The 12,559-nt window shown below is 42.2% G+C and overlaps 1 protein-coding gene across 3 annotated transcripts in view; it reads right to left on the bottom strand.

The window, feature by feature from the left end:
- Positions 1-8,243, bottom strand: part of RGS7BP (regulator of G protein signaling 7 binding protein) — a 96,848-nt gene extending 88,605 nt beyond the window's left edge. Inside the window, exons 1-2 of one of the 3 annotated variants that reach the window (XM_019652440.1) lie at positions 7,393-8,243; positions 6,314-6,480 (exon numbers count right to left, since the gene is read on the bottom strand). In XM_019652440.1, the coding sequence (XP_019507985.1) occupies positions 6,314-6,480; positions 7,393-7,557 (332 nt within the window). In that variant the 5' untranslated portion in view covers positions 7,558-8,243. Of the gene's footprint in view, positions 1-6,313; positions 6,481-6,930; positions 6,999-7,392 lie in introns of those variants that run through there. The other 2 variants (XM_019652438.1, XM_019652439.1) reach the window with 2 other exon arrangements.
- Between the last annotated feature and the right edge of the window lie 4,316 nt (positions 8,244-12,559).

Genomic DNA, 12,559 nt, shown 5'->3' with positions numbered 1-12,559 from the left:
CGCCACCAGAAGCTAGAGAGGAACAGATGCTGCCTCCCAGCCCTCAGAAGGAACCAACCCTGCCAACACCTTGATCTTCCACGTCTGGCCTCCGGAACTGTGAGACAAGAAATTTCTGTTGTTTAAGCCACCGGGTTTACAATACTTTGTTACTGTAGTCCCAGGAAACTAGTACAGGATTGTTCTCCCATCATTATCTCTGATGGATAGCATATCATTTTGGTGCAGGTATAACTCACCTTTCTATAACTCACCTTCACTATTTGACCAGTGAGAGTTAAAAATTTTAAAGCAAAAACACCTGTAATAGGAAGGGAACATAAAGGACAGAGTGGGTTGCTTGGCATGCCTGTCAACCAGGAAGGCCTCTTTTCCCAACACTGAAGGCCTCCTCCGGCATGTGGATCAAAGAAAGCTGAAAGCTGCCTCCATAGCCACCAACCACTTCTTCCACTTCTTCGGTACTCAGCCACCCCACGTAATTGCTGCTGTCTCAGCCCAAGTGCTGAAAGGGAGCATTACTGATTAAGCTGCAGTTCTCTGTTCTCCCTCTCTCACCCCTCTCAACTACCTAGTAAACAGAATAGGGAACAGACAAGAACGAGCTAGAAGTGAAACTGGAAAAAACAGAGCAGAAAAGGACAATAGAAAGCAAATGAAATTAAAACAGGCCCTCCCCTCTCCCCCCACCCCCCTAATAAATAAAATAGAAGGAAAAAGAACACAAGGAGAAATGGAAGAAGAAAAGGAGGGAAACATAAGCATGTTGGTCAGGAAAATAATTGCTGGAGGAAAAAAACTGCAACTGGTGGGTATGGAGCTCTAGGATATTCATTATATTTTTCCAGAGAGCCATTAGGAAATTAAGATTCTTCTTGTGATTGCAGTATGTTCACAGCTTGATAAATTATTTCTGGCATTGAATCTTCAAACTCCCTCCATAGTGTGTGTGTTTTCATAGCTCAGTTTTGTAAACAAAGTCTATGTGATTGTACATGAATTAACAGAGCCCTGGATCAATGAAGCCACAAGACTCAGGAGGCATTCAAATTCAACCCGCTCATTGAGATATACAGAGAATAGAACGGACTCGGTCAATGTCACAGAGCCCATACCAGAACTAGGCCAAAAGATTTTATAAGTATTATATGATTTATGAAGAACCTAGGCTGATTTATATAAAGAGAGTATTTCTAAACTTAACTACTTTTGAACCCTCACATCTTCATATTTTTAAGGTATTAAAGAAGAGGTCTTCTGATAGCAACCTGGGAAATTTCAACCTGGAAAATTCATCAGAACATAATGGAACAAATGAAGGTAAGCAAAAATTTATGCCAGCCAACATATTTATTTGAAAAATATTTGATGGATCAATATATTTTTATATAAGTGTATCTTGACCACCTGAATTTTAAATCTTATTAATAATTACACTAAGATTAATTTGAACTTAATAATAGCACTTACTGTTCACTATGCAGTCTTTTAAGTGCTTAATGGATGTTAACTTAATTCTCACAAAACATATGATTTGGTCCCATTGTTTATTAACCATTTTGCCAACTAGGAAGAAACTGAGGTAACAAAAGACAATATCTTTGTCCAAGATCACACTATTTGTGAATGGCAGGGCTGCGATTTGAACACTGGCTGTTTAGCTCCATGTGCTAAAACACTACACCATATCACCCTGAGAAGCAATTTGCACATCAATACACATTTATCGCTCATAAGTGGTAAAGCCAGGATTTTATCCTAATTGATTTAGGGTCAAAGCTCTTTCCCATCACAATGTATACTGCCTCTCACATTCTCATACTTAAACTTCACTTTCACTCTTGTCAGCAGCCACTAACAGAAGGTAGCGCTGTGAAGATCCAGTGCAACAGACACTCTGAAGCAGTGTAGAAAAAGAAATCCTAACCACCAGTTCATCCGCCATAGCACAAACTCTTGGAGTTTGTTGGTGGATATTGGCCCCTTTGAGTCACCCCAAGCTTGTGTGCTGTGCTCTCCTCTCTTCATTCTCAGGAGCTGGTGTAGTTGATGGAACAGGCACTAGACCAGGGAGTTAGAGACCTGGATTCTAGTCTTAGAGGAGCCTTGGAAGGGCAGAAAGTCATAAGCAGGCTGGTCATCACATACATGGCTCCCTGAATTTTCTCAACTACTAAGTGAGTGTGACACCTAGTTTACAGGTGAGCGATCTGAGATTCAGAGAGTGAGGTATAATTCCATCAAGGTCATAAAAGACAGTATTTCGTCCAGGTCTGCCTGCCTGACTACAAAATCTTCATGTCTACTTGACCAAGTTGCCTCTAAAGCCACTTAAATCCTCTGAATCTCAGACTCTTCAAATATAAAAAGGTAATTGTCCTAAATCAATACTCTCTCTGCCATGGAGCCCTAGCGATTTTTCAAAGGTGTCTCAGAAGTCATTTTGCAAAGGAAGTTCGAGACAAGGCCCAGACACACACACACACACACACACACACACACACACACACACACACACACTCACACACTCACACACTCCACCCCCCCATCCCTCAAAACAGAGCAGTGCCCCTTTGACAGTCATAAATCTTGATTTCCACATTTAGCTTGATGGGGATTTTGCTGCTAAAACAAGTTTGGGGACCACTCTACAGTGATCTTTTGGTCCCTCTTAGCTTCAATACCTAGAGAGGATCGGCATTGTAAAGGTACAATAACTGGTGAATCAGGCCAGTCAGAGGGAGACTTCACTGTCACCTGGCTGGCTCAGTCTAGAAAACATGGAATGCCTTTGAAAGTAAAGGCCGTGCCCGAACTTCTGTCGATCTAAACATAATTTGAGAAAGTGTTTTGGTTGTGTGTGTGTGAAGATGGCCTTCTGACCGATAGCAAGTTAGAGAAAATCACAGTCTGAGTTTTCCTCTTTATCGATCATCAGTCCTTGAGGGTTTCAATTGGTCAGGAACAAAAGGGATTGAGCATTTGTGGTTTGTTCAATTTGAAAGCATTTATTTTTCTCTTCCTAGTTATCTTGTCTCATCCTTTTACGCTCTCCACTTTCAACCCTGTCTTCCTCCTCTGGCCCTGAAGCCAAGTGTTAGACAAGAAAGGAGTGTGGTCTGTGTTGGCAGGAAATGAGTAAATTCATTTACTCCTTCCCCTCACCTGCATTCCTTCACAGAGTAAACCTGGAGCTTAGATGCCACTTATCAGGTAGGCATTTTGATAAATGCATGAAGAGTGAAGTTATTTTTCTCCATCCCTTAAAGCTCATAGCCTTTCATTAAAAGTTACATATGTAGATAAGAACAAATGCTACAAAAGACAAGTGTTATAGTGATGGTGATCGCACCTTTAAAAATACACTTATCGAGGTATGCTTTACATATCATAAAATTCATACATATTAAGCATGCAATTCAATGATTTTTAGTAAACATACAATTGCACAATCATCACAATTCAATTTTGGAACATTTCCATCACCCCAAAAAGACCCCACAAGCTCATTTGCAGTCTTCCTGCTCCCACCTCCAGTCCTAGGCAAAGACTAATATACTTTCTCTTTCTTATAGATTTGCTTTCTCTAAGCATTTCATATATGAAATGGCATCACGTAATATGTGGTATTTTGTGACTGGCTTCTTTCATTTAACATGCTTTTTTGGAGGTTCATCCATATGTTAGCATGTCTCAGTACTTCATTCCTTTCTACGTTATTACATTTTTAAATGGCAGCGCTATATAGAGGAAAGATGGTGGATCTCAAAAGCATGCAAACGTAGGCTGAAGCAGAGTGGTTCCACTTCTTAGGTGTATGACTTTGGACAAGTTCCTTACTCTCTCTGAGACCCATTTATAAGATAGAGACAATCAATTCTTCCCTCAGGAGATAATTCTGTGAATACTGGAATTGTGTAGGCAAACAATGGGCTCTCAAGAAATCCAGCCTTTCTACATATTCCCCAAGAATCTTTGCGTTATTTACCCCTGCTTCAAATTTTAAAATAAATCAATGGAAGCGAGATCCCAGTAACTAGCAGTATCAGGAATGGAATTCCACCAAGGGGAATTACATCCTTCATTAATGAAGCCCAGATGGTGAGGAGCTAAAGGGATTTCCTTCAATTATATTGCTGTCATTTTTTTTTAAAAAAGAAGTTTAAACTGTATTTAATTATTATTTTAAGGAGGAAAAGGATGCTAATTCTATTCTAGAACATTTTATAGAGTTGGCCTACCCTTGCAAGGCTCTAAGAACAACATATTTTCCCTCTAACTTATAAAACTGCCCCTGATAACATCAGCCCTCAGGTAATATGTAAGCAAGGCACAAAGGGCTCCAAACCCCAGAGTAAATAAAATCCACCTTAAATCCTCATATCTCAACTTAGTTTCAGGTTCTTTGTGTCCTAAACAGTTTCACAAGTGTAGCACAAAGACTAAAAGGAACTCCTTGTTTGTCTATCCAGTCCACCTTCTCTGATTAGAACATGTCATCAAGTTTAGTTCCAACTTTAAGGGATCTTGGCTATAACCCTATTATATACTCTTATACAGAAAGTTTACAAAGGTGCTGCTCCTTAGCTCTGAGCATAACATTATCTGTTCTAAACCTGCTTTTCCTTCTGAATCATTGTTTCTCTATCATTTTTAATCCATCACTATTCCCCTTTTGTTTCTGATTTTTTTTTTCCCCTTCTTGTCTGGGATGTATCACAGCTGCATTTCTTTCCCCAACTCCTGAAGAAACACACTTAATTGCTCTCCGCCTCCTAGATTCACTCTCAGATTCACTTCCTATTAAGTACAGTATAACAGTTAAAACAAAAAAGGATAAGGCTTCTCAATTTTTCCTACTAAAATAGGTTCATGAGATTTTATTTATCTCTCACTTCAAGGAGATTAGCATGGGTATCTATTTCATGATATAAAATGCCCGTTGTCAAATGTAAAGTAGTTATTAAGAGAGGCAATATACGGCTTTCAGATCTTTTTACCCCAGTAATAGTCACTATACACACTATTGGCATTAGAGATAGCAAAGAGTGAGTCTTTCAAATAGGTAAATTAGATATAATTTCTACAGATGATGATTCCACAATACTATCAAGTGAGTCTGACTAGCTTGCACTTCTATTGTGATAAAGCCATACTCACGCAGATAAACAGATAAAGGCTATATTCAGAATGAATCTAACCCTTAATTTGTATTTCTATACAAATTCCTGTTTCCTTTCTGTATGTATTTATCAGAAAATAAGAACTGTGAACAAAACCCATGATTAACTGTTTTTCCAATACTACTGAGAGATCAGGAAAAAGTGGGTGGGGTCCCAGGAAAGAAGTTTTCACTCACTGCATTATCACCTAAAATAAGCTTGGGAATCCATAAATGCAGTAAAAATAATTGGGGGGTAGGGGAGGAGATTCATAAACAGCTTAGGTTTAGTTAGGTTAGTGAATTTTCCCAATCTTTAAAAAGTTTTCTTATGCTAAAACTTTCCTTTCAGACGTAAAGTACAGCATGACAACCATAGTTAATAACATTATATCACGTATTTGAAAGTTGCTAAAAGAGTAAATATTAAGAGTTTTCATTACAAGTAAAAAAAATTAACTTTGTGATGGATGTTAACTAGACTTACTGTGGCGATCATTTTGCAGTGTATATAAATATCAAATCATGTTATATACCTGAAACTAATATAATGTTATATGTCAACTATATTCCCCCTCCACCCCCCCAAAAAGCACAAGAAATTAAAAACAACAAGAAAAACAACTTCCCTTTCGTACACTATAGTGAAGAGAGTAATGTATATCCACGACTTTATTTTAGGGTTTTATTTTAAATGGTATCATAGAAATTTATCTCATGATATAAATAGTTCAGTAGATCTGGGATTTACCAAAGATTTTCTCAACTGCACAGGCCTTTTGTGCAGTAGATGTTTAGCAGCAGATGACAAAGTAATCTTGAGGCATGATGATATAATTTCTGTTTAATGCCCAAACATCCTGCAAAAATATCTTAAGCTTCCAATTCCAATATGTGGCCATCCTATTAAAAGTTAATTAAAAAAAAATCACTGACCAAAATCTTCAATATATAGATAAGAATTATACTACCTTTGATTCCGATTTGGCCTACAGTTTGTTTATAGCTCCCTAGAGAATTCTGACCTCATGGCGATTGGCCAAAACACCGTTATTTGCAGAGTTCATTTCTGAGGCCTTGGCCACCACAAATATCTGTCAGCATGCATGCATCCTGTATATAAATTACCAAATCATGCCAAGAGTCTCCTACCCTGAGATGGCAGCAAGTTTTTGGTGTGCCTGACGGGCCATTTCACAGCCTTTGGTTCTTGTCTTGTGCATTTCCGCACGGAGTGAGGGGCAGCTGACCGAGACGTCCCCAATAGAAATGACCAACTCTCGGTACAGGGCCACTTGTGTGTTGAACTCTTGGACAAGCTGGAAAAGAAGCGAGGTTCTTTCACGAAACACCAGAAAATTTCCTATTTTGGTGTACATCAACAAGGGTTTCTACTAACACCTTAACCCCCACTCCCCACCCCACCCTACCTCATGGCCAATTTCCAGCTAAAAAGCTTACAAATAGTTTAAACATTAAGGCACAAAGATGGTAATTTCTCTTAGTCCAAGGCAAGTATTTATTTTTCATCGATAAGTCTGGTCATGGAAGCTCTATTTCCAGACCTACTGGCCCCACCCATTCAGACTCAGTTTCTGAAGAGCAAGAAAGAGCCTATTTGGATCGTTACCATTGCCACTCCCAGGTCACTAGAGAGCGATGCTGGGAACTCGACCACAGACCGCTCCCCTCTGTTACAGCTAGGACATGGATTTGAAGTTGCATGGGGATAAAGGCCAAAGGTAGGTTGTAATTGGCAAACCATTCACCTCTTGTGGGACCCCTGAACTGCTCAGGCTCCGGAGCCTGATGAAAAGACCGGCCACAGTCTCTGCACTGGAACCTTCATCCTCTCCGCAGCGCCCCGTGCGCTCTGTTTGGGTTTGTTTGTTACAGTCTCCCCACAGAGCAGCACCCCCACCTCCCCTTCCCTTCCCACCCTAGTGAGCAAGCCAGTTCACTGTGTCTTTCTCATCCACCATTCTCCAAGGAGATAGAGGCACAACCTATAGCCGCTGGCCCCAAGACTCTTGCATGGCACTTCTTTGCGGGGTCATTACGACCCGAGTGTCACCCTGAACCTGGGGGACAGCAGATTTAAAAATAGTGCATGTGCACATGATTGGCATGGAGGAGCTGAGGGTGGGGGAGTGGCTGGCACTCAAGCAAAAGGTTAACATACACGATTCCCCCACTTCCTCTCCAGGAAAAAAATAACAGTTTTCACCTACCATCTTGCAGTCGTCCAGGGCTCGTTGGGTTTTGTGGGCGCTCTCGGAGCCGCTGCCCCTGCGTTCCCACTCCCCGCTCTGCAGCTGGGGCTTGCTGATCTGAAAGATCGAGGAGCGGGTGGATCGGCTGGGGCGCTTTTTGCGCCCATTCGGTGCAGAACTCATGCATACACATCCACCAAGCCCAAGCCGCTGGTGCAGTGCGCCCCGGCGCGGGCGGCCCGGTTCTTGCCCTTCGTGCCGCCGCCAAGCAGCCGGAGCGAGGACCCAAGGCGAGGCACTCACAGGGTTGGGGCTGACTGCACGGGTGGGTAACCTTCAGCTTGAAGGAGATCCGGAGAAGCGCTGGCTGTGCCGTGCAGCATCGCTTCAACTAGCAGTGAGGAAGGGGCTCGATCAAGTTCTGCTCAGTAGCATTGCTGACCCTGTCCCGGGAGCTGAGCGCTGGCGCGGGTTCGCACCGTCTTCCCCTCGACATGGATTGCAAGGCTCGGTGAGAAGGAACGCGCCGCCCGGCGGTTCCGAGTTTCCATTCAGATGGGGGAGCAGCTTTCAAAGCCTGTGCGGCGAAGTGGAGGGGGGGGTGCAGGGGGGTGGTGAGTGTCGCTCTTGCTTCAGCGTCTTCCTGCAGCAGCGCTGGGTTTGTCTTCCCCCGCCCTCCCCCGTTGCCAGGCCTGAAAGGGCCGACAGTCCCTGAAGCAGGCAATTGGCTCTAATAGGCTGCCTTGATCCCGTGTCTCTATGGGCTCATCTGTTTGAGGATCCCAAATGAATCTGTGGTGGGACTGGCAGACGCAGGGAATCGGTCCCGCTGACGTTGTTCGTGGCTCTGCACATTGATAGGACCGGAATACTAATGTGATCCATCCATACAACCACCTTTCCCCTCCACAGTGTATGCACTTATCCAATCAAATCCGCGGGAACATCAATTGGAATATTACTTCATCTGCTCTATTATTAGAAACGAAAAGTGTCATCAGAGTGGAGCACATTGTCACATGCTGGGATCTAAACAGGGATTTCTAGTCAACCAGTGTGGACTTGAGGCCCTCATACCTGAGACTGCTTGGGGCCACAGATTATCAGAGCCCAAACCTAGGAGGGAGTGAGGTTTTTGCTTCAAAAGGATCTCTTGATAACAAAAGAGGAAAGCTTTGTTTCCCCGAGGTTGTGTTGTGGTTGTGTTTTTGCTTTTTGTCTTTGTTCAGTGTGTGTGGGGAGGGAGACAGGAAGCCAGTGGGACAGAATGCTCGGAGGCCATCAGTCACATGGTCCTCATTTCATTGTTTTAATTAGTAAAGCTCTTGGTCTTGTCTTCCAGCATCTCAAGATCCCTAGCTCTCAGAGTTTCTCAATACGAACTTGAACAAGTAAGAGCCGCAGACCTCCCTTACCACTCAAAATTCCCTCTTCTCTTTTATGGGACATCAGTGACCCAGAGGACAATGGAGGTGGCCCCCAAAAGTGAAAAGGATGCCTGCATGAAAGGGAGTGGGAGTGAGTTCTGGGAACACTTAAGTCTACCCTTTCCACTTACAGCTTAAGATTCCTCTGGGAGGCAGAGTGGTAGAGTGGGTATTCAATTCCAACACTCTGAGAATACTAGTTCCCATGAATGACTTATTAGGAGGGGACAGATAAAGAGGTCTGCCACTGGGGAACTAATTGTGTGTTGAAAAGCCTAATGAAGAACAAATCACAGGTTTTTGGTCAATCTCTTAAGGAGCTATGGAAGGCCCCGAGGGAGAGCCAGATATAGCCAGGAAGGCAAACACTCTAGGGAGGGTGACTCGAGAATTTCTTTTACAAGCCAGGTAAACACAATGGGGTGCTGTGGTATAATAAGAAAGAGATTTCTTTGTCCCCAGTTCTTGGCACAGAACTCCTAAAACCCTTGGAATTCCCTGAAGGATAAGGGTGGTAAGCCCCTTGTCACCAGAAAGATCAAGCCTTGATTAGAGGCCTGAAACTTTCAACCCAAACCCCCAACTTCTGGGGTTGGGGAGAGGGTCTGGAGATTGATTTAATCATGAAAACCCATAATGAAATCTCCACAAAAACTCCCAATAGATGGGAATCACAGAGCTTCTGGGTTGAAGATATAGAGTAGTTGGGAGGGTGGCATGGCCAGAGAGGGCATGGAAGCTGGCTATCCCCCTTTCCTATACCTTGCCCTATGCATCTCTTCCATTTGGCTATTCCTGAGTTGTACTCTATATAATAAACAGGTAAGGAAAGCATTTCCCCAAGTTCTGTGGGTCATTCTAGCAATTATCGAATGGGGTGGGGGTGTTGTGGGAATCAATTTTTGTAGCCAAGTCGGAGAGAAGTGTGGGTAGCCTGGGGACTGTGAAATAAAGGCAGTCCTGTGGAGACCTTAAACCTGTGGGGTTTACAGACGCTAACTCTGGGGAGATAGTGCCAGAATTGAATTGAATTATTGAACGCCTAGTTAGTGTTGGAGAGTTAGGAAAGCAGTGTTGAAAAATACACCATGTGTTTTGTTGGGGAGGAAAAAAACCTAACAGATCTATGTCTGGCTGGACACTCAGCTGCATTTGCAGACTACTTCACCGAAGAATTGAGAGTCAGTTTTCTTTAACACAGAGTGGGGGAGGGAGGCATCAGCTCCTACCTGAGACCTTGGTGTGCTGCTCTTCTCCAGGTGTTTAGATGGTCCAGAGACTAGGATGAAGGGATCTTCTGTAGTCTGAATCTGCCCAAATATAGGAAGATAAAAGTGATTAACTCCCAGCCATCTCTCTGACTGTTCCCATTTCCCTCAGCCTCAATTTTCTTTCTATTTCATGTGTGTAGAAAAAAGAGGTTGAGGAACACATCTGGTGATTTGGTGGGATTTTCTGGGATTTAGTGAGTGGTTGAGATTCTGAGGAGGAAGGTACAGGCGGACTAAGGGGCTTTAAGGGAGGATGGATAATAGTCGTTTGTAAATTGTTTAAGTCCTGTGACATAAACCCCTTTTGGTTACTACTAACTACATCCCCCCACCCCCACCCCACACCACCACCAAACTTAAAGTTTGCTTTAGCCCAAGGTTGGTGGTACTTTAAAGAAATAAAGGAAAAGGAGTTGCATTTTACATGATTGTGGATATAGGATAGAGAAAACAGGACACTGGAGGTCGGGCTTCTGGACATCTTTGGCCACCATTCTGTTATTTCATCTCTTTTCCCTGTAGGGAAATAGTGACTGCCACCAGATTGGAGCACTTCAAAGCTCCTCAGTAGTAGGTTTCTACTCTAGCTACAACCATCTGGTTTCTACTCCCCCCTTCTTCTGCCTAGAGACAATTTCAACAAATTAAAAGAGGAAGGAAAAAAAAAAAAAGCAACACTATTGCACTGCCCTGTTTCGATGCCGTATTTCTAGCAGGAGGTGGAGGAAGGGGATAAATGGGTCAAACACAGCACCACATCTGAAGGACTACAGGTTTGGAAGCCTGCTGGGGGATTAAGCAGAAACTGGCATCTGTAAATGGCCTTTGGCCTTCCCTGATTGTCAGCTGAAGCCATTTTCCTGAGAGGGGAGAAAAATAGCATCCATCCTAGAGCTGTCTCTCCCAGGGACAAATGCTGTAATCAGAATAGCAGCAGGCATGCTAAGTTCCCTCACCTTCTCCCACATTTAAAACAGCATGAATTTACATTCCTGGGGCTCTCTGACTGCCAAATAGAAGGGGAAATGCAGCTGGAGATCCCAACAAGGGCATGTTTTCTGGTTATCCAGACCCAATTTTGGCACAACCCCAATAACAGGTCCTCTATAGGTGTACAGTTTCAACCCAAGTCACATCCTAGAGTCACTGCAATATAAAATCCACCTAACGGTCCATGTTATCTCTCTGGTAATTTTAGAGAATTCATTTTGATTTGGAATTTTAAAAATATGAATATTAGTTTAGAGTGAATGTGAGCTACTTAGTCAGTTTCTTCAAATTGGTGCTATAAGAAACCGCAGGGGGACTCAGAGATGCACATCTCAAACTGGACTGGCATCTCATGAAAAGAGATATTGGGAGGCAGATTTCATCTGGGAGTCAAGTACAAGGAGGGGTAAAAATGAAAAAGAACCTTACCTGTGTGGGTATGTGACAGAGGCAACAAAAAATACATTAAGATACTGAGATCTGAGATGTTGGGGAAATCTGAAGGGAATGATCAAGTTATTTTCTTTTAGTGTCAAAAGAGATCATGTTATTGTAAATATTTTGGTGAGTACACTATCTAATAAATAGTTTATTTCCACTAAAAACAGGAGAAAGTACAATATATTGGGAACACACTTATTAATTTTACAAATATTTTTTGAGTGTTTTTATTAGGTGCTGTTCCAGGTTTTGTTGGTCCTAAAGCTTATATAATTTGGAGGCCTTTCTTCCAGAAAAGGAATCCAAAAATTTAAATACAAAATTAGATATATGGTCTTAGAAGGAACATACATGTAAGTGAGGTTCCCTGAAGTTTAGGCTTCGTTATCTTCGTGACAAATTTCCACGTTTGGCATCTGTGATACGCACAGTGGGCATCCGGTGTTTTGCCTCCTCTGTCTTTATTGTCATTTTCCCCTGATGATAGCACCTTAAATTTCCTTTGCGAAATCAGCCTTCTCTCACTTTTTGTCACACAGCCCATGAGGGGGCATATAACTCAGACCTGGCCAATCAGAGTACTACATTCTAGTGGCCACAATGATTGGTTTAGTCATGGGTATGAAATCGAAGCTGAACCAATGAACTTTAGGCCTTGGGACTTTTTCTGGAACTGCTAAAACATATGAAATTGCCATTATTCAACAATTTTTGACCTACATAAATGCAATTTATATATTTCAACTTAATATTAAGAGTTTCTTTCTTTTGGGTTGCTAGGGTGATAAAATGAAAGTTTGGAGTTTCTTGGCTGCATGAGAGCCAAACCAGAAAATATCAGAACGGAGAGATAGAGAAAGATTGATTCTTTTTTAATTTTTGTTTTTGTTGAGGTACAATTAACATACAACATTATATTAGATGTGTACAGCACCTAATCAGGTGTGCAGCATACTGATTCAATATTTTTATGTATTGCAAAATAATCACAGTAAGTTAACACATGTCGCTATACATAGTTACAGAATTTTTTTTCTTGTGATGAGAACTTTTAAG

This window comes from Hipposideros armiger, unplaced genomic scaffold (assembly GCF_001890085.2).
Source record: "Hipposideros armiger isolate ML-2016 unplaced genomic scaffold, ASM189008v1 scaffold_179, whole genome shotgun sequence".
NCBI lineage: Eukaryota > Metazoa > Chordata > Mammalia > Chiroptera > Hipposideridae > Hipposideros > Hipposideros armiger.
The sequence above is the reverse complement of the archived record's forward strand: the minus strand, read 5'-3'. Positions and strand labels throughout refer to the sequence as shown.